The following is a 20,932-nucleotide window of genomic DNA, read 5'->3' as shown; positions in this document are numbered from 1 at the left end:
GTGGGACAAAAGTAGGTTTACAGTTGTGAGTACGTAAAACACAGTTTATTCTTGTGTTATTAATTATTGTATCATTTTCCATACAAACAACTATAAACCTTCTTTTGACCCACGCTATACATTATGTGAAATCCATATGCATTGGGAAGCATTTTGTTGTTCTTGCTGTTAACATTTTAGTTACTTTTTTCTGTGTGGCCATCATTGCATGCCAGCATCCCATAGTCACACTGAACATCACCATGTTGTCTTAGAAAAGATGACCAGAGAGTGACCACAGTATGAAATGCAGCTGCATTAATGCCCAGTACGTGGTATATACCACTGCCAATATTTTTCTTTAAAGATTTTATTTATTTTTAGAGAGGAGGAGGGGGAAAGAGAGGGAGATCAATGTGTGGTTGCATCTCATGTGCCCCCTACCAGGGACCTGGCCTGCAACCCAGGCATGTGCCCTGACTGGGAATCAAACTGGCAACCCTTTGGTTCACAGGCTGGCGCTCAGTCCACTGAGCCACATCAGCCAGGGCAACCACTGCCAATATTTTGCTGTGTTAACAAATGGTTCTCCATCAGGTAGAAACCAAACTGCTAAATCTTAAACCACCAGATTTGGAAAAATGAATGTGCTGCCGTTATTCAAGAGTGACGGTGAGGGAGATGGGAAGATAAACCCAGGTTTCTGTTGTATTGGGACCAGGGAGGCTGAAGAGCACCCCCAGGAGGCCATGTGAAGGGGGCTGAACCTCCATGACCATCTCTCCATCATTCTACCCGTTGTGGTCTAGGAAAATGAATACTTGTATACCCAGATAACATACAATCAGATACACATCTTAATCCAAATCAGATGTTGTTTCAGTTCAAGTCCCCAAGTGTTCAAATCACTCCCACTGCACTCAGAGCAAAGGAAAGCCCTGCTGTGGCGGATGATGCGGCTGTCTGTTGGAGTTGGGTCGGGAGCGGAGCCTGAGGTAGGGATTCAGGGGCAGGGCTGCCAGTCCTACCCTAGGGGCTGCCAATCTGGTTAAACCGTGAGTTGTTTTTATCAAGGGAAATACTTTGTCCCAAGGACCATTTATTCAACAAATATTTATTGAACACCTACTATACGAGTATGCCAGGAACAGATAAGATGGACATCAACTCATGGGGCTTATGGGCTTCCTAAGGAAGACTGCATTTGCTTTTGGAAAACATTTGTAAAAGAGGAGAATGACCCAAGCTTTCTGAAAGCCTAATTGCGAGCATTTAAAAATTTTAAACATACAAGCTGTTCTGTGCTGACTTGTGTTAAATATTTAACTTAAATATTTATGTTAAAATGAGGACATTTGTGTGGGCCTTATTCCATATGATTGGTGTCATTATATCTAAGTAGAGGACATTTGGGCACACGTTGGTACAGAGGGAAGACCAGGTGAAGACAGGAAAAGATGGCCCTCTACAAGGCAAAGAGAGAGACCTCAGAAGACACTAACACTCTGGCACTTCGATTTCATACTTCTATCCTACAGAACTGTGAGAAAATAAATTTCAGCTATTTAAGCCACCTGGTTTGTGGTGCTTTTATGTGGCGGCCCTAGCAAATGAATACATAAGCCCTTCATCGCATTATTTCCATAGCTGACACTGTGCCAAAGCACTGCCCATATTCATACAGAATGATGCCTACACCAGGATTCTCACTGGAATGCTGTTTTTAAGACTCAGAAAAACCCTTAGATGTTCATCAATAAGGGAATCAATAGATGAATTATAGTATGTCCATTTTATAAAATGCTAATGCTTTTAAAAAGCAGGTGTTGATATGTGTTGTGACATGGAAAGGTAGCCAAAGTTTGGGTTTTTTTTTTAAAAAAAAAACAGCCAAAATAGATTAAATGACACAAAAAGCTAATTCCACAACAGTAAGCATAGTGTGGTCATATTTATGTATGAAAATTCAGGTGTGCATATAAGAGGGGATCCAAAAAACCCAGAATTTATTTAGTAAAAAAATGTGTATTTATTCTTACATGTTTAAACTTGAGTGACTTTCAAAGAACCCTCCATTTGGTGCAGCACCTATTGAGAGATTTTTTCCCACTTCTCCAAACAGTTTCTGAATTCATCAATTTTGATGCCTTTTAGTGCTTATGCCTTATTTTGTTTCACCTCTTCCACATCAGCAAAACATTTCCTTTTTAGGACATTTTTCATTCAAGAAACAAAAAAAAGTTGCAGAGATATTGGGTGAATAGGGAGGGTGGGGCATGGGGATCATTCTGTTTTGGGTCAAAACTGCTGAACACTCAGCGCAGTGTGGGCAGGTGCTCTCATAAATCACCCACCATGAAACAGGCAAACACAGTGAAACTGTCTTTAAAAAAAAAAAAAATCCACTGAAGTGGAACACAACCTCTCACAACTATGCCAGTTGGTACACTGATACAGATCGGTTCCTAGAACACTCACCTAGCAGAGAAGCCTTTACTACAAGGGGCCTTCCCTCCAGAAGCTAATCCCATGTTTTTGGAGTCCCCCCTTCATAAACAAACAGGAAAACGTCCAGGTTTGGGATTTTGCAATGACAACAGGTGTGGCTGTCAACTTTTAGCCTTTATTGTATGTGCATTTATTTTGTTTGAACTGTTTGTGACTTGCTTGTGTTCATGTATTACTTCCGTAATTTGGAATAGTATTTTTTATAGCATAATAGTTACACAAGGGACTGTGGAGAATTAAGAAGAGAGGGATTCTGGGTTTCCAAAGTGGCCTCCCTTAGGAGGTGACACTTGATCTGAGACCAGAAGGGAGACTTAGGGTGAGGGTTGAGATGAGAGGGTGGGACTGGGGCAGGGGGAAGCCGAAGTTGGAGAGGGGCAGAGGACCTTTAAGGTAATGGAGGTGACTAAGGACATAAAGTTTGTTAAAGGGGAGAGAAAAATAATACCATTGGAGATATGTGCAAGGACCCAGGGAGCCCTGTGAGCTGTGACAAGGAGTTTGGTTTTGTTTTTAAGATCAATGAGAAGTCGTAGAAAAGACTGAGGAGGGAGAGAGAGACCAGGATGCAATCATATTTGCATTTTAGGAAGACTGGTCTGCCTGCAGTGTGGGAGGCTGCGGGAAGGGGGCAAGTTTCGTTGAAGGAAAACTTAGCTAAAAGACTTTGTAGTGGCCTAGGAAAAAGATGAGTGTGGCATGGTAGTGGCAGTCTGTGTGGTAGACCTAAAAATGGTCCCCTTCAGATGTCTGTGTCCTAATTAATGAAATCCGTGAAAATGTTAGGTAAGATTGCAAAGGGGGATTAGGATTGCAGGTGGACTTACAGGTGCTAATAAACCAACCTTAAAATAGGGAAATTGTACAAATGGGCAGGATGTAATCACAAGTGTCCTTAAAAGTGGACGAGCCAAGCAGAAGAGGAGGATCAGGCAGAGCTGGGTACAAGGAAGAACAGTCAGGGAGTCGCAGGCTGTCACTATGGAGGAAGGGTCGAAAGCCAAGGAATGAAGACGGCCTCTAGAAACTGGAAAAGACAAGGAAGTGGGTTCTCCCTCAGAGCCTCCAGAAAGGGACACAGCTCTGCTGATGACTTGATTTTTACCCAGTGAGACCCATGTCAGATGTTTGCCCCTCAGAATTGTACAATAATTCATTCGTGTTGTCTAAGCTGCTACGTTTGTGGTAATTTGTCACAGCAGCGATAGAAAACTAATATAGTGGGAATCTAACAGATATACAGATGTAGTGTACATTTGGGGAGCAGAATAGACAGGAATTGGTGGCAATTGGGCGTGCAGGACGAGAGAGAAGGGGAAGTCACCGTGGAGTTCCAGAATTGGCCTCAGCAATTTGATGCAACATGATGCTATATAGTAAGATTGAGATATCTAGGGAAGCAACAAGTGAACAAGTAGGAAGATTGTGACTTAAGTTTTAGAGATGCTGAGTATGTAGAGTGAAAAGAATCCCAGAGGAGATTTGGGTGCACAAATCTGGGGCTTAGGAGAGGGGTCTGGACTGTTTCACCATATCTGGGGTCATGGGCATAAGAAGGACCTAAATTTGTACTAGAAGATAAGACCTGGTGAAATAGGAGCTTTGACTGCAACATTGAACACATTTTTCTGCAATTTTTTGAGTGCCTACTCTGTTGATGCTATTCTACAAACTGTGATTTTCTTCTTGCTACTATTTAAAAATTATGCTGTAACTGGACAGTGTGAAAATGATCAGAATTTAAATGTTTTCCTTAAAGCATGCCTTTTGTCAGTCCTGGGTGTTGGGTGGTAGAAAAATGAGATGGATGAGCAGAAGCCAGGATGGAGAGTTGAGTTAGATGAGAGTGGACTTGCAGTATTTAAGGTCCAGACAGTGTGGAGCTGGGTGAATGGATACGATAAATCTAAGTAGAGTTACAGGTTCCAGAACCAGGATGGACTCAGAAAGCAGAGATGAGAAGGAACCAGCCAGCAGGTGAGATCCAATTAAGTAGATCGGCAGAAGTACCTGAGAGGTTCACACAGTAGAGGGCAAAGAAGCGACAAGAAGACAGGTATGAAGGCTGAGTTCACATCCAAAGGATAGAAACTGGAAGCCAGAGACAGATGCACAGAAGGAGAAAGGGGCTGTAGCTGTTGAGAAGGCAGCTGTCCTTGGATTAGGGCTCAGAGCAGAAGACCAGGCACAGAGCACAGAGCAGCTGGATCACAAGGGTCTGTATAGATGGGCCAGGTAAAGAGCACTCTTGAATCGCCCAGCATGCTTTGAAGCAGTTTTTCTGGTGTGGGAAGCACGTGGTAGAACCCAGAGACTATCCCATGGGCGATGTTCAGGGAACATAAAAGAATCCCAGGAGGGGAAATCATGTCATTTACATCTTTTGGATGTGATGACATTATTTTTCTTAGAAAACAACTTTATTTTTATTTTTCTGTTTTTTTGTGTGTGTGTGTGTTTATAAGCCCTTCCTAGGTTTTTTTATATTCTCCTCTGATCCCAAATGTGTGATGAGTGTTATAATTTTACCTAAAAGCAGTGTAATTAAAAGCCTAGTGAAGCATTTTGTTCCCGATTATGAGGCTGTGACAAATGTGTGTCTGAGCAATGACATCACAACAAGGGGAGAGTGTGGTTGCTACTATCCCCACTGCAGTGCAGTTTCTCAAGCAGCTATCTCTCTTCTACCAATGACAGACCCGTCGTTAAACCTAAATTATCTCAATGCGGGTAGGTGTTTCTGAAGTGCTTAAATACCCATTATTACATTGACCAAGTTCTTCAAAATAGATCTGAGGGTAAGAAAGGAAAAATCTCATGAGGGAGTCAATGAGAACAGAAGCACTCTTGAGAAGTACATTAAAGGCACCATTTTTGTGTTCTGTGCTCTTATTCTAAGAACCCAGCTGTCCTGCTGACTGAAAGCCTGACCAGTCTAGTAATCCCACTGACTTTCACTTCAGCCGCAGGGCCGGCAAGCGTACCCCTAAGTAGTAGTCAGTGCCAAAGGTTAGACTAATACCGTCATGCTGGCGAGAGGGAAGGTGAACAGAAAGCTTAGCTCCACCGCTTCTCATCATGGCCCTGCACCCCCCATTTGAGCAGGGCCCCTCTCTGCTAACCGCCTCCACCCAGCCAAAGCTCCTGAAATATGGCAACGTGAGAAATGGCCAAACCCAGAGGGAGTTTTTATGAGTTTATTTGAGCCAAACTGACAGCATATGCTGGAGAGCAAGCTCTCAAATGCTCTGGAGAATAACTGCTTTGCAGTTTCTTTTCTGCATTTGAAATTAAGGAGGCAATGTAAGGAAGGTTACATGAAGGTGGGAGAAAGCAGGATGGGGAGAGTTACATGCTAATCAAGATCATACGCTCTTCTGAGGTCGGGCTGCCTTAGGAGGGGTCTGAAAAGAGGCATTTTCAAAAGTATGCTAAGCTGGGTGCACAGAAACCATGAATGGGACTTGCTTGAGACAACAATAAGCCTTTTACTGAAGAAGTTATAGGCCTGGGATGCGGCTACCCACCAGGACCCACCCAGGTAGGAATTTACTATCAGATTACCCTTTGCAGTTACTCTCCACAGAGAAATCCTTTTTTTTTATAAAATCCAGGAGTATATCCTTATTGGTGGTATTATTATTATTATTAAATATACTCAATATAAAATTTACCGTTTTAACCATTTTTAACGTGCAGTTCCATGCATTAAGTATACGCACATTGTTGTGCGGCCACCGCCGCCATCCACGTCCCAAGCCGTTTCATCTTCCCCAACGGAGACTCACCAGACAGCACGTCCCCAGTCCCCCTCCTCCCAGCGTTGGCAGTACCCTTCTCCGTTCTGTCTCTAGGACTTGGACCACGCTAGGTGCTTCATATAAGTAGAGCCACGATATTTGTTCCTTTGTGTTTGGTTCTTTCACTTAGCATAGTATCTTAAAGGTTCATCCACATTGTGGCATGTGTCCCAAATACCTTTTTAATAATTCTGAATACACTAGAAAACTAATGCCTTTTGAATTTGTATCCTGTAGCCCAGAATCCATTCAAGCCTCTTGTGAGCATTGCCAACATTTTGAGAAGTAGAAATATTTCCTATCAGTATATCACTGTCTTTACTGATTATTCCAGCTCTACAAATTAATAAAGAATGTCCCAGGTTGTAAAAAAAATACAATTACTAGGTGTATATGTATCAAAAGTTAGACTTTGAGCAAGAAAGTTGAAAATCGCATTCATAGTCCTGAAACTGACTTCTTGAGCCAAAAGTACTCAGGAAGAAAAAAAAAAATGTTAGTGATGATTTTCCAGGCCAGTAAGCATGTTTGCAGTCAGGTAGGGTTTTAATATCTTCCTGCAAGACCACTTCATTTTCTACATAAACATGAAAAGTGTTCTTATCAATTCTCCTCCACATGTTTGTGATGGTTAATATTCTGTGTCAGCTTGACTGGCTAAGGGATCCCAGGTAGCCGATAAGCATTACTTCTGGGTGTGTCCATGAGAATGTTTCTGGAAGAGACTGGCATTACAATGGGTGAACTGAATAAAGCAAGATGGCCTCCCCAATGTGGGTGGGCATCCTCCAATTTCTTGGGAGCGCAAACAGAACAAAAAGAGAAAGGAAGGGTGAATTTGCTCTCCCTGCTGGAGCTGAGACACCTGTCTTCTGTCCTTGGACATCGATGCTCCTGGTTCTCATGCTTTCAGATGCAGAATCGGACTAACTCCATCAGCCTCTGATTCTCAGGCCTCTGGACTTGGCTGAATTGCATCACAAGCTTTCCTGGCTCTCGCAGCTGCAGTCAGCAGGTCATGGGACATCTTAGCCAACATAACCGCATTAGCCAATTCCTATACTAAATCTGTACGTTATGTTTCTCAGGAGAACCGTTACTAACACAATGTTTATACCACAAGCTGAGGATCTATGAGTTAAGAGACATTCTAGAGAGACTAGAAATAGGGGACTTTTGTTTATGTCTTCTCTGTCATATGTGGTTTCTTTACATGTCTCCATCTACTCATCCAATTGTTAATGTGCAGTACAACAATCAGAGAAAATATTTTCCCCCAAACTACACACCACTTTCAGTGGATTTGACTACCACAGACTCAGGTGGGTTTTTCCAGTACTCAAAAACTTTAGCAAGTAAGGTAGTACAATAGAAACAAGGATAAAAAGAGCCCAAGATTAGAAATCGGTTCTGAATTCAAACGCCTTAGTGAACACTCATTCTCTGTGAACTGCCACTTCTCAGGTGAGATGGGAATCTAAGTGAGCTGGCGCCCTTTGGGAGCCCAAGTTGTCATCTGAACATTAGCCTACAGGATGGATTTGTAAAGTTTTATTTGAATATATGCTGATGTGTGTTAATTTTAACATGTTTGTTTTCAATTGGTTTGAAAATATTTTAGGACAGAGATATACCACACATGGTGTACCAGAGAGTGTAAGAAATCCAGTGATTCTCTGACCTGCCCCATGATAACTCCGAGTTCTGCTTCTCAGAGGCTACCATATGATGTTTCAGAGGGCCTTTTTTTTTTTTTTTTAGTACTTTGCATATGGACAAAAATATATGTGTGCAGCTATATTAAATGTAGGCAACTCCATCCTTTTATTTTCTGCTACGGTAGATATAATTTAGCTTTATTATACAATCTGTCCTCCTCTTCTATTTTACCATTAAAATTCTTTTGGCTATTTTTGGTTATAGCAATAAATGGTCTTTGTATTTTGTGATTTTTGTCACTGCTTACTGATAAGCCAAGAATTATGAGTAGATTGTCTTTCTATTTCAGTTTTTGGTTTCTCCAAAGCTTCTTGTCTTTCTCTTCTTTTTATCACGGGCTTATTTACAATAATCATTTCTTTTTTTAAGGAGCTTAAATCTTGCAAGGAGACATGTAGTTTTGTTGTTGCTCATCTCTAAATTCCCTGATGCCTCATGATGTCACACAGGGTTTGGGAGCCTCCATCTACCCACCCAACTAGCCCACCTGTGCACCCCAGGCTGGTTCTAGGTACATGATCATTGATTTTGCCTAAAATTCACTGTAAGTGAAAGTAACTTCATACTGATAATGGAATAGGACTTTACACTTAAACAGTCAATACCAGCCGTTAAGAGCCAAGTCTGTAGTTAGGTAGACTTCGATTTCATTCCATTTCTGCCACTCATTAACCACTTCACCTTGGGAAATCAAATAATTCAGCCTCCCAAAGCTCCATTGCCCACACTTGTCAAATAAAGGTAACACCCCCCAGAACGCTCAGAGTATAAGAGAATGGCTTTCACATGCAGCCTAGACAATCTCCGATGCCAGGAAATACTCCCTTTCCTTTAACCAGCGTCGTTAATTGTTGATGGTGCTTTCAAAGGCCTTCTTCTACTTCAGTATTTAGTTATTCTAACTATTCCAAAGCGAGGGAAATTTGAAGTTATCTCCACTTAGAGAGGAGGACTCCGCACCCCGGAGAGGCTGCCAGGGCTGCTGGGTGTGCCACGCAGAGGAAGTGGGAGGAGCATCGAAGGCAGAGAGCCTGCAGGAGTAGATGGACCTGTTCTGGGGACGCAGACTGCCTGAGCCTGAGTCCCATCTCAGCTCCTTCCTCCTCGGGTGAATATGGGAACATTCCTCAACATCCCTGGGCCTCAGTTTCCTTTTTTATAGAGCCAGAATAATAGTCTTTGCTATGTAAATCCCAGTGAAGAGACTCTGTGAGTGTTCATATACAGAGCCTTGTCTGGCACACAGTCAGTCCTATAAAAGTGCAGTTTAAGAAACATTTTTTGGTCCCTAGTGTGGGGCTGTGCCACCATCCCAAAATGCCTGACTCAAACAGTCCCGGGCTCTCCTCTCCTGTTTGCTAGTCTTATTCTGAATCTGCTCACTATCCCAACTAATAGACCTGCACTGGGAGATGCCACATGCAGCAGCTTTTAGACTAGGCATGTGCTTAAATTAAAGCAGGCCAATCTGCTAAGGAGGGTCCAAAGCTGGGGTGTCCCTGAAAGCTGGTTTAGGAGCTTAGGGCTAAGATGACAGTGAAAATGTCAGAGCATTGAATTGGAGTCTGAGAATTTGGATTTCCTTCAATCTTTTCTAAGACACACCTTCCATATGAGAACATGCCGAGATTAAAATCACCCCTCAGCTTTGGGCAAAGGTGGACATGACTAGAGAGACATGACAGACCTGAGATGCACCTTGAAGACAGAGCTGACTGCAGGGCTGAGAGCCCAGCTGTCTCCACTAGGATCCATCTCAGCTTCAGACTTCTGGTCAAGTTGGAGGTGTAGATAAACATGGCTTGCCTCCTCACACAACCACAGTGAAAATTACAGCTAAACTACAAAAGAGCTCTCACCCAGAATCATCAGAAAACTAAACTGTATGGAAGTCTGACAACCAAAGAATTAAAGAAGTCACATTCATTCAGATGGGTAGGAGGGATGGAGACAGAGAGACACAGAATGGGTAGTACTGCACCCACATGGGGTGGATAAATATCAGAGGGATATTTCAGGAGCAAGGGATCCCAGCCCCACACCAGACCACCCAACCCAGGGATCTAGGGCCAGGAAGATAAGTCCCCATAGCTTCTGGCTGTAAACAGCAGAAACCACGGGATTCTCAAGCATTTCCTCTTAAAAGGCCTGCACTAGACTTAGGACTTGGACAGATTCACTCCTTAGAGAGACTCCAGCACCAGAACAGCAGCTTGAAAGGCACCAGCAGCATAAAGGAAGAAACTGAAGTGTCTGGCATCAGGATGAATGCTGGGCAAAGGCTTCCTCCTGGAAAAAGCTCCAGAGGCCAGGCAGCAGCATTGTCCCCTCCATGAGCCCTCCCCCACACAGAGCCACAGAGCAGCAACACCATATCTGAGACTCCCCATCAACCTGGTTCACACAGGTTGCCCTGCCTTGGTGATTACCCGAGTCTCTGCCCGGTCCAACTTAAAGGTGTGCTTCTCTACATTAGGCCATGCTACTAAGACAGGAAATCAAAGCAGCTCTACTTAATAAAGAGAAACAAACACAAGAAGGCTGCCAAAATGAGAAGACAAAGAAATATGGCCCAAATGAAAGATGAGAACAAAATTCCAGAAAAAGAACTAAACAAAATGGAGACAAGCAATCTTTCAGATGCAGATTTCAAAACGCTGGTTATTAGGACGCTCAAGGGACTCATTGGGTACTTCAGCATTAAAAAGAAACAGGCAGAAATGAAGGTTACACTAAGTGAAATAAAAATAAAATTTATAGGGAATCAACAGTGGAGTGGATGAAGCCAAGAATCAAATCAATGATTTGGAACGTAAGGAAGAAAAAAACAATCAGAACAGCAATAAGTAAAAAAAAAAAAAAAAAAAAAATGAGGATGGGGTAAGAAGCTTCTGGGACAACTTCACATGTACCAACATTTGAATTATAGGGCTGTTTGGAAGGAGAATATAAAGAGCAAGAAATTGAAAACTTATTTGAATAAATAGTGAAAGAAAACTTCCCTAATTTGGTGAAGGAAATAGGTATACAAGTCTAGGAAGCACAGAGAGTCCCAAGCAAGGTGGATACAAAGTAGACCACACCAAGACACATCATAATTAAAATGCCAAAGGTTAAAGATAAAGGAGAATCTTAAAAGCAGCAAGCGAGAAGCAGAGAGTTATCTACAAAGAAGTTGCAGTACAACTGTCAATTGATTTCTGAAAAGAAACTTTGCAGGCTAGAAGGGACAGGCAAGAAGTATTCAAAGTGATGAAAAGCAAGGACCTACAACCTAGATTACTCTATCCAGCAAAGTTATCATTTAGAATTGAAGGGCAGATAAAATGCTTCCCAGACAAGGTAAAGCTAAAGGAGTTCATCAACACCATTATATAACCCATAGTTTCCCCCCAAATTTACTTGACTAAGGAATCAATCCCCTCCTTCTCTTCCAATCCCCCTTTCAGAGAGTTGATAACCCCAGGACACACTTTGGTTAGTGCAAACCAGCAGGTGAATGCTCACATTGTGTTTAATAATGAAGCAAGGAGATTAGGCAATAGTAGATATTAAGTCTTGAAATACAAAACCTTCCCTTTGTCAGGAAAGATACCAGCCTAGGACTTGACTACCCACCATGACCTGCTTTTAGTTAGGAAGTTTTATGTCCACACCATCCTATGTGGTAATTTTCGTTCTCAGAGTCTATAAGGCCACCATGTAGGCTTCTCCTGAGCTTACCAGATTTAGCATGTGGCCCCTTTTCTGTCCATGCTGCCAAAAGGTTCTGAAAGGTCTGCTAGAATTCAGAAGCAGGAGGAGGTATCCTGTGCCCTTAGTTTACTTAAATGCTAATAGCAAGGTCTTCTGTTCTGTGTTAGGGGTTGCCCTGCCTTCAACAGTATCTGCATTCTCCAGCTTTACCTGGTCAGTGACAGAATTCTACCCAGTCTCAGAAAAAGGGTTGAAGTCTCTGGAGAGACATGCGAGGACCCAAGAAGTCCCCAGAATCTCACAGTTAACTTATTAGAACTCACCATATCCACCAACCTGTATTTCTAGGGGAACAGAGTTTTCTAAGGAGGGTAGGGGTGTGTCGAGTAGAGAAGACAAACGAAGGGCAGCAATGCATTGCCCAATGATGAAAAGCATGTGCTTTGAGGTTCTGAGTCTCCCCCTTTGACAATTTCTAATCTGGGCTCTGAGCTTCTGTAAAATCGAGGTATGATAGTAACCTTCCTGGGAAGAAAGCAGCTAACATAGCAGCCCTGAGACTGCCTACCTAGAAAAGCCTATTTCCTAGATTGGCCCTTGGCTGGCATCTGGGAACTTGGGTTTTAGGTAGGTTGCCATTGATCCCCCTTAAGAGTGGCTCACTGTGGCTAAATGGTTTATGCAAACAATATGGTTTATGCTGAATCCCTGCTTTCCTTCTTGACTCTGGAATATTGGCACAGACCAAGGAGAGGGTGCCTATATGACCAGTACCCAATAAATTCCCCAGGCCCCAAGTCCCTCATGAGCTCCCCTGGTAGACACCATCTCACATGTGTTGTCAAAATTCAATGCTGGAGACATTAGCATGTCCTATGTGAGTCCGTGGGGAGAAGACCCCTGGGGTCTTGTGCCTGGTTCCCTCCAGACTGTCCCCTGTGCCTTTTCCCATTGCTGATTTTGCTTTGTGCCCTTTCACTGTAATAAATCACAGCTATGCATAATAAATATATGCTGATTCCTGTAGTTTCCCTCGCAAATCAAACCTGGAGGTGGTCTTGGGGACCCCAAATATAGCGTTATTGTGAATTTTAGATGAGATCATACACATTGGACATTTAGCATCATGCCAGATACTGACTAAGCATTAACACATCAGAGAGAAGAGACCATGCACAAAGCAGACCTTCACTTCCCTGCCATGTGCACCTCTGCTCCACGGTGCCAAAAAGTACCAGGACTTAGTCTGTCTTTCCCCCAAGTGTGGGATTCCTCACTGCAATCAGAGTAATGACTATCACTGATGGACTATCAGCGTACACCATAGAGATTCTCTCTCTGCATTTAGTTGCGTGTGAGTTTCACAGGAATGTTGCTTTAGGGTTTAGAATTGTTTATTTTCCTTTCAGTTGCTTCCTCTGTAACACATTAACTCAAACTTATTAGACTGTAGGACTATATTTATTACCATTTAGGTTACAGTTGTATAGTTTCAAAGGATACAGCATAGGTAAATTAATTCAGCTATGGGTTTTCTCTCTACAACTGTCTTATTTAAAAACAAAAACAGTATTAATTCATTAATAACTTTCTCCTTTATACTCTCACTTGAATGGCATAGCAACCACTGGGAAATTCACAATCAGGAAGAGAATAGTAAGACATTTCTATTCTGATTCTAAAAATATTTAGCCTTGCATTTTCAGTGCTTGTTCAAGTATAAACACAAGGAAAAGAACTCTTCTAAAATGATTTTTCTAAGTGATTGTTTTCTAAAATGGTCATGGGTTTATTAAAATGTCAAGTACACTCAGCCAACACATGACCAAATTATATTTTCCAATGTTTTTCTATTTTCACTAAATAACACCGAGAGATGGTATATAGAGCCACTTACTTACTTGGCATGATTTCCTGGCCACTGAAAACATTTGAGGCCCTCAACCACCCAGACAGTAGCATCACAATCAAGACTCTTCTGAGTTAACACAACTGTATAACAGCTAATACAGTTACCCAGAGTGGACATTGTTCCTTGAGACTGTGAAGGAGCAAAATCAGAAAGAAAAATGGGCCTCTGAAGACGCAAGGAATGGGATAATAATCAGGCCTTTGTATTTCTGTGACAGTAAGCCTTTTTTTCATGCAAAAATTTACTCCCAAAATATAATGGCATAAAGCAACAGACATTTATTTGTGTCCTGACTCTGTAGGTCGGCACTTTGAGTCCAGCTCGGCTGGATGCTCCTTCTGCTTGTTTGCTTGGGCGCACCTGGTGTGTGGCTCCTGGTCAGCCAGGTGGCTCTGCCTCCAGGGCTGGTTGTTGGCTGGCCTGGCTGGTGGCTGGGCTGCATGATCTGTCATCCTCTGGCAGGATGGCCTGATTCTCACTCTGGCTGTTGGTTTCAAGAGCAGCAGAAAGGATTATGTTATGGTTTCAGTTGTCCCATGGGCTACAGCAAATTACATGTTCAGGTTCAGAGTCATTGTGGGAGAGGCCCACCCACGGCATGGACACTGGGAGGCCTGAATGTCCAGGGTCGTTCCTGAGACAGTCTGCCACAGCTGGTTCCCTTCACTGTTTTATACTTTGGCTGAGATACACTCAGACGTTTAAATCAGTTGATCAATGTTTATTAACCTACTGGTAGAAAGGTACTTAAAGAATTATAGATAGATACATAGATAGATAGATAGATAGATAGATAGATAGATAGTGATGTTTTTCAGGAGAAGCAAGTTTTTATCATATTTTATTAGTTTTTCATTAGCACCTTATATTAGTTTTCTAAACTCGTCCAAAGTAGCAAGCAGGATAGGTGGGAGAAAGGAGTTTGATAGAGTCTGGGAGTTAAGGGTGAAAGATTTGATGCTGTCGAGAATATATAACCAGTGCTGTGATTTGCAGGTGACCCTCCAAAATGCCTGTGTTGAAATCCTAACCCCCAAGGTGATGGTATTTGGAAGTGGAACCCCTGGGAGGTGATTAGCTCATGAGGATATAGCCCTCATGAATGGGATTCTGGCCCTTATTAAAGAGACCTGAAGGAGCACCTTTGTCCCTTCTACCATGTGAGGTTACAGCAAAAAGACAGCCGGCTAGGAGGCAGGTCCTCACCATACATTCAATCTGCCAACATCTTGGTCTTGGACTTCTAGCCTCCAGAACTGTGAGGAATAAATTTCTGTGGTTTTTAAGGCACACACCCTCTGGTATTTTGTTATAGCAGCCCAAACAGACTAGACATCCAAGCAGAGGATGTAACAGGAGCTTGAGAAAACTGGAAGGCAACAGGAGGATCCTGCTTGCCACGTGCATGAAGAAACAGAAATTTTAATGATGGACGAAGGGAAGAGAGGAAGAGAAGGAAGGGGGGGCAGAGAGCAAAGGAAGATGTTACCATATATGGAGCCCTGACCCCAGGTGCTATTCTCTGAATAAATGTATTCTTGGTGATTTTGGTCCATCAGCAAATATTTCTTCACTCCTGCTATATACCAGAAACTGGCAAATAGTAATGAGCAAGTAGGCAGCATCCCTTCTCTCATAGGTCTGACATTCTAGTAGGAAAAACAGACACTGTCACCCATAATCAACTGACAGCAAGTGGATAAGAGGTGAGAAGAACATGTACACAGAGCTGGAGGAATGTATCACCCACCTATTCAAGTATGAGGGCTGAGATAAGGCTCCCGTAACAAGCAACACTGAAGCCAAAACATCATCTTATGTGGTGGCCACGACAGTGTGGTCAGGATTCCCCCAATGGTCATGATTGTCTTATTCACGGTGATTCAGAGAAGGAAAAGCAGTTCCTCAAGGTCACGGAGAGTAAGTGCTGTACCTGGCATTCACACCCAGGTTCTCTAACACGTTTTCTATACCATCAAGCTCACAGTGCTGCAAGAATTTTTAAAACATGCAATACCTGACTGTTTAGTCAGGGGCACTGCCCTCTTTTCCCTGAGACTGTCAAATAATAAAATGACAACAACCAACACAACAATAGCTGTCCAGTATGAATGAATCAAAATTATACCTAGTATTTTGTCAGATTGGCCAAAAGTATAATGTAATACAATTTCTGGTGTGCTGCAGAATTTTAGTAATTAGTTTATGTGTGCCCAGAAATGAAAAAGGTTGAAAATTGCTAATATAGAGGAATTAATGAAAAGATGTAACTGTGAATGAATTAATTTTCCTATAGTTTTCTGCTGGCAAGATAAAAATAGCTGCCTCTTTTCTGTTTGCATTTCCCAGGTTTTTGCATCATGTTTGGAAAGAAAAAGAAAAAGATTGAAATATCTGGCCCATCCAACTTTGAACACAGGGTTCACACTGGGTTTGACCCTCAAGAACAGAAATTTACAGGCCTGCCCCAGCAGTGGCATAGTCTGCTGGCAGACACGGCCAACAGGCCGAAGCCCATGGTGGACCCCTCGTGCATCACACCCATCCAGCTGGCTCCCATGAAGGTATGGCGAGGATTTGTCTCTCAGTGGACTTAAGAAGCATGTCCTTATGTGATAAAGCGTGTCATCTTTGTGGGCAAACAACAAAATGCCTATGCTGTGTATTTGTTTTTAAATATCCACACATTAGCCACAGTTATTCTTCAATGACTATAATGCTCACCACTTATGAACTGCAGCACATGCAAAGGAACCTCAGCATTTAGATGTGAGATCTTTTTTTAAATCAGATATATCAAATATACAAAATAGGAAATGTTTATTTCACTTCAGTTGATGTTAGCTAAGCTTTATACTGAAGAATATTATCTACCCCTTCTGGTAAATACTGGCAATAACTTTTGGTTAAACATTGTATTAGACAACCTTTTGTTGTTCTGCATTTTCCCTGAGAATATTTAAGCTTTTCTTTTATATAAAATTTATTAACATATTTTACAATAAATGATCCTTATGTGTATGCATATATATACATGAATATGTATACATATACAGGTTTTATATATGTAATCTTATATATAAGTTTGCATATATATATTCAAATTTGTCTTTATAGTCTAAGAAATAGTTGTTTCAAATAAAAGTAAATCATTTGAGTCCTGGAATGGGATATAATTACCTTAAAGAAATGGCTAGTAGGTTGTTGGCAAGAAATGTTCATGAAAATAATTGCATTAAAGCAGAAATCAGGTCCAATAAATATCACATACATTAAGCTTCTACAAAGAAAATCTACCCATTGCATCTTTCTTCTGTCCTCAGAATAAGAATTCCATAGACCATCAAATAATTGCCTCAAAAGCCCTATATGGTTGTTGAAGTTTATCATTATGTTGTCCAATAGATCAGATTCTATTCTATATCTCTTGCTCATTATATTAGTAGACATCTGAGGTATATGAATACCTTATTATTCTATGTTAGCATGAATATTGACTACATTGTATTTAAATGACAGAAAAAACAAAAGTGGGAGCATATTTCAAAGGATGAAAAGAAGGACCATAGCTAATAAATTATGGGAAATGTTTGTGAGGTATCATCTGAGCGGACTAAATTAGAATTGCAAATCCATTGTTCTTTATTGCCTTGGTCATTCTGTCCTGGTTTTGAGCATGTGAGTGCCTAAAGATCAATATAGATTCTTCTAACCCTGTGACTTGTGAATTTGATTTTCTGACAGGATTTTGAAACTTTTCAGAACAGCTAAAATGTAAATACACAAAAGATGACTATTTGAGAAGATAAAGCTGTAGGTACAAAAAGGCCTTCTATTTCAAACAGGTATTGATTGATATTTCATAGAAACTGACCAGTTAACCAACTATACTGGTTAATGTTAGGCAATATCTTACCACTGAACATAGTTTCCCCCCAAGAGATGGCTAATGCTTAATTAATGACCACATAGCTGGGTGGGTAAGATGGAAGAGGGACTGGATGGTGTGGGGGCTTGTGGATGGCTCAGTTGGGCGTCTCCTGTTGGCTAAGCCCCATGGTTGGTGCACACAGGTCTGAGATCAGAAAATTGTTTTTTTTACAAAATGAATTGATCCATTTAAAGGTCAGGTCCCATTTAAAATGTGCCAACCACATTGATTTGATATGCAGTCTGGCAGGTTTTAGGAACATACAGGTTAAGTGGGTATGAATAGTTGAGATGCAGGGAGACCTTCCAACTCTATGACTGTCAAAAGGTATTTAAGAAAAATATAAGCTTTGCAGGAGGAAGAGTATGTTGTAAGGATTGTTAGTTTTTTATTGAGGAAGATGTAATGATAAAATGAAACTTGTTGGGCAGATTACATGTATTTCAAAACCTCTTGTCAAAAACAGCGCTTGAAAAGACCTACATCAGTGTCTGTTAAAAGGACTGGAACCCAGGAGCAGAGCAGGAGGGCAGGTTGTTAATCTTTCACTAAAGTCATCGCTAATATTCCTACACTTGCAAAACCAGTAGGAAAGCAGACTTGGACTCTCTCAGCTCTCTCAGTACCTGGGCCCCCTCCTTTCATGCTCAGGATGCCTTTCAGGAGTCCTCTGCCACAGAGGCTCCAGGAAACGCCTCACACTGGCCCCAGATTCTCACACTTGCCTAAATTCAGGAGGTTTGGGCAAAGTCGCCTTTGTTCCAAAGGGGTTGGTGAAGCCAAAACCAAAGCAAGATTTATTATGTCTTCATTTCTATGACCCAACCATACCTAGAAACTTCTGACAAGCAGTTTTTAATTATATCAGAGAAGTTAGTTATTTGATGGGCTTCATGTCTGCCCCTCCAACTCTTTCTCCTCTTTCTTGCTCTCTCCCTCCCTCCCTCCTTTCCTTTCTCCTCTTTTTCCTATTTCTCTTTAACATGCACATCCCTCTGAAAGTAAAAAAAAAAAAAAGAAAAATTGTTATCAACCACTTAAAAGTACCATCTTTCTTTTTTACTATACTGTTTTACTTAAGCTCCCTTAAAATTTCCTTTCAAAGACTGAACAGTCTTAGGTTCAAATGACCTAGTTATTACTCCCAAAAACAAAAGCTGATGCTTTCAGGGTAGAGGGATTTGTCACACAAAAGCTGTCACTGCAGGCCCTTGCCCCTTCTTCCGTTGTGAGGAAGACAGGGCATTAACCACACTCCTTCTCCAGGCCAGCTGACTGGCTCATCCAGCACCCAGTGTGACAATTCTGTGATCTCAGATAGGTGGGTCCCATACCTGCGACTCACTGGGACAAGTTGAAAATAACCGGGTTTTCATATTCTGTGATCCTGGAATTTAGAAGATGGAGCCTAGAGTCCCAATCAAAGTTGGACCACTAAGACCTCATGAACAAATCATCTCAGTCAGTCTCTCTCAAGAGTTTAATTTCTGCAGTCACCCTCAAGACCAAGGTAAATAGAAATAGAATGTACCATTTTAAAGCAATTGTCAATAACAGGTTGTATTGGAAAGTAATCTATAACAAATTGATAGTTCTATTTCTGAAGGCTTTCTGTCTCTCACTAATTAATATGCCTTGCCTAGCCTTCTTGCAGTAACTGTGGTCCCCTGCTTTAATGCCACAGACAGAATGCAGGCAGGGGTCCTGTGACCACCTCACTCTGATTGCTTTACCCCAATTCTTTTCCCAGAGCAGATGCTAGTATAAGGCAGAGCAGGCATCATATCTACAGTAATGTGCATATTTTAAAGAGATATCCCTTGAAACAGGCCTGAACAAAATCTACAGTATTATTATCAAACATTGGATAGTGTTTTACAGAGTATATAATATTTCATATTTATTATTTAATGGCATTCTAATAACAACCATTTAATAGTTTTCACCCAGTTATATAGGTAAAGAAACCTTGACTCAACACAGAGGACTGATCTGTTTAAATTCACTTAATCTCTGATTTGAACACAGACCTGACATCAGAGACCCGGCTGCTTTTGGTTGTCCCATGCCTTCCTTTTCTCCTCCTGTGAATTTCTTCCCAAAAGGGTTAGTGGTTACTTCATGTACACCCCACCTCTGAAGCATATGCCTTTGACAGGGAAAATACAATAATAATTCCAAGGATAGAGTCTCATTTTGCAGTATTAGGTAGATGAGTAAAGTGATGGCATTTCTGAGCGGGAGAAATATTCAAGTTTGCTTCAAGTAGCATAAGAAAGATTGGCCTAGAGAAGTTTGGCAAGAAACAATAATAATAATCAGAGATAGCAGTGATCAATCATGGCCTTGATCAGGCATGGTTGCATAGGTGCCTCACCTATACCATCTGGTGGACTGAATTATTTAATCATTTTTTCATTCTTATTGCCACAGATTCATGGAGGGCTAAGTAATTCCCTACTCCTTGAATTTGGACGTGACCATGTGACTTGCTCTGGCCAATGGGGTTATGTGAGCAAAGGCTTGAAATGTACAATTGAGATTTACCTTCACGCTTTTACCATCACCATAGGAACATGCCTTGGATAGTTCAGTGATTCTAGAAGGGTGAGCGGAACTACCCCCGCCCATCTTCATCCCTACAGCTTGAAGCAGTTGTCCCAGACCCAGGTCCACTGTATGAGGTCTGACCAGGAGGTGTCCAGCCATGCACTATGAAAAATAGAGACATTTATTAAAGAAGATACAAGATACATTGTACATAAGACAATGACACCTTCAAAGTGGGCAACTTGTGGCCTCACACAGTTCTCCCAGCTGCCATCAGCTGCCCTGTCATATTTTCCTGAATCTCATTGATGGGCTGACATTTCTTCCCTTTCAAAGATGATTTTAGTTTTTGGAAAAGCCAGAAGTCATAGGTTGCCAAATCTGGGTTGTAGTGGGGCTGAGTCACCTGAGTAATTTGATGTTTCACCAAAAAAACTCTGCACAAGACATGATACCTGAACTGGCACATTGTCGTTATGAAGCTGCCAATCACCAGTTGCCCATAGCAGCAGCCTTCTGAATCATCTGAATAGTTTCTGTGGAGGAATGGTCTAGTTGACACAAAATTTGATGCAAACTCATTGCTCTAATTGCTCAGTCATTTTGAATGTGACAGCCACACAGTTATACATGCTCATTCAGTGGCATTAACCGCCCCTACTAATTAGTACAGTGAAGTTATATTGTTCACACATGTGCATTCTGGTCCACTCTCCTTTGCTGCCAGGTTCCATCAATGTCTCTCAAACTGTTCTCATTGTATCAACAAAGGCTGGGCTTTCTCCAGACAGACTTCTGTCTTGAGTGACACTGAATGTGGGGGGTTTGTTATGCAAC

At 41.7% G+C, this 20,932-nt stretch overlaps 1 protein-coding gene across 3 annotated transcripts in view; it reads left to right on the top strand.

The window, feature by feature from the left end:
* Nucleotides 1–20,932, top strand: part of PAK5 (p21 (RAC1) activated kinase 5) — a 267,718-nt gene that overhangs the window by 156,217 nt on the left and 90,569 nt on the right. For all 3 annotated transcript variants that reach the window (XM_054574046.1, XM_054574047.1, XM_054574048.1), the window contains exon 3: nucleotides 15,964–16,178. In XM_054574046.1, the coding sequence (XP_054430021.1) occupies nucleotides 15,975–16,178 (204 nt within the window). In that variant the 5' untranslated portion in view covers nucleotides 15,964–15,974. The remainder of the gene's footprint in view (nucleotides 1–15,963; nucleotides 16,179–20,932) is intronic.

This window comes from Pteronotus mesoamericanus, unplaced genomic scaffold (assembly GCF_021234165.1).
Source record: "Pteronotus mesoamericanus isolate MK-2021 breed Mesoamerican mustached bat unplaced genomic scaffold, CSHL_Meso_final contig_25, whole genome shotgun sequence".
Taxonomy (NCBI): Eukaryota; Metazoa; Chordata; class Mammalia; order Chiroptera; family Mormoopidae; genus Pteronotus; species Pteronotus mesoamericanus.
This window is presented reverse-complemented; position numbering and strand designations above follow the sequence as displayed.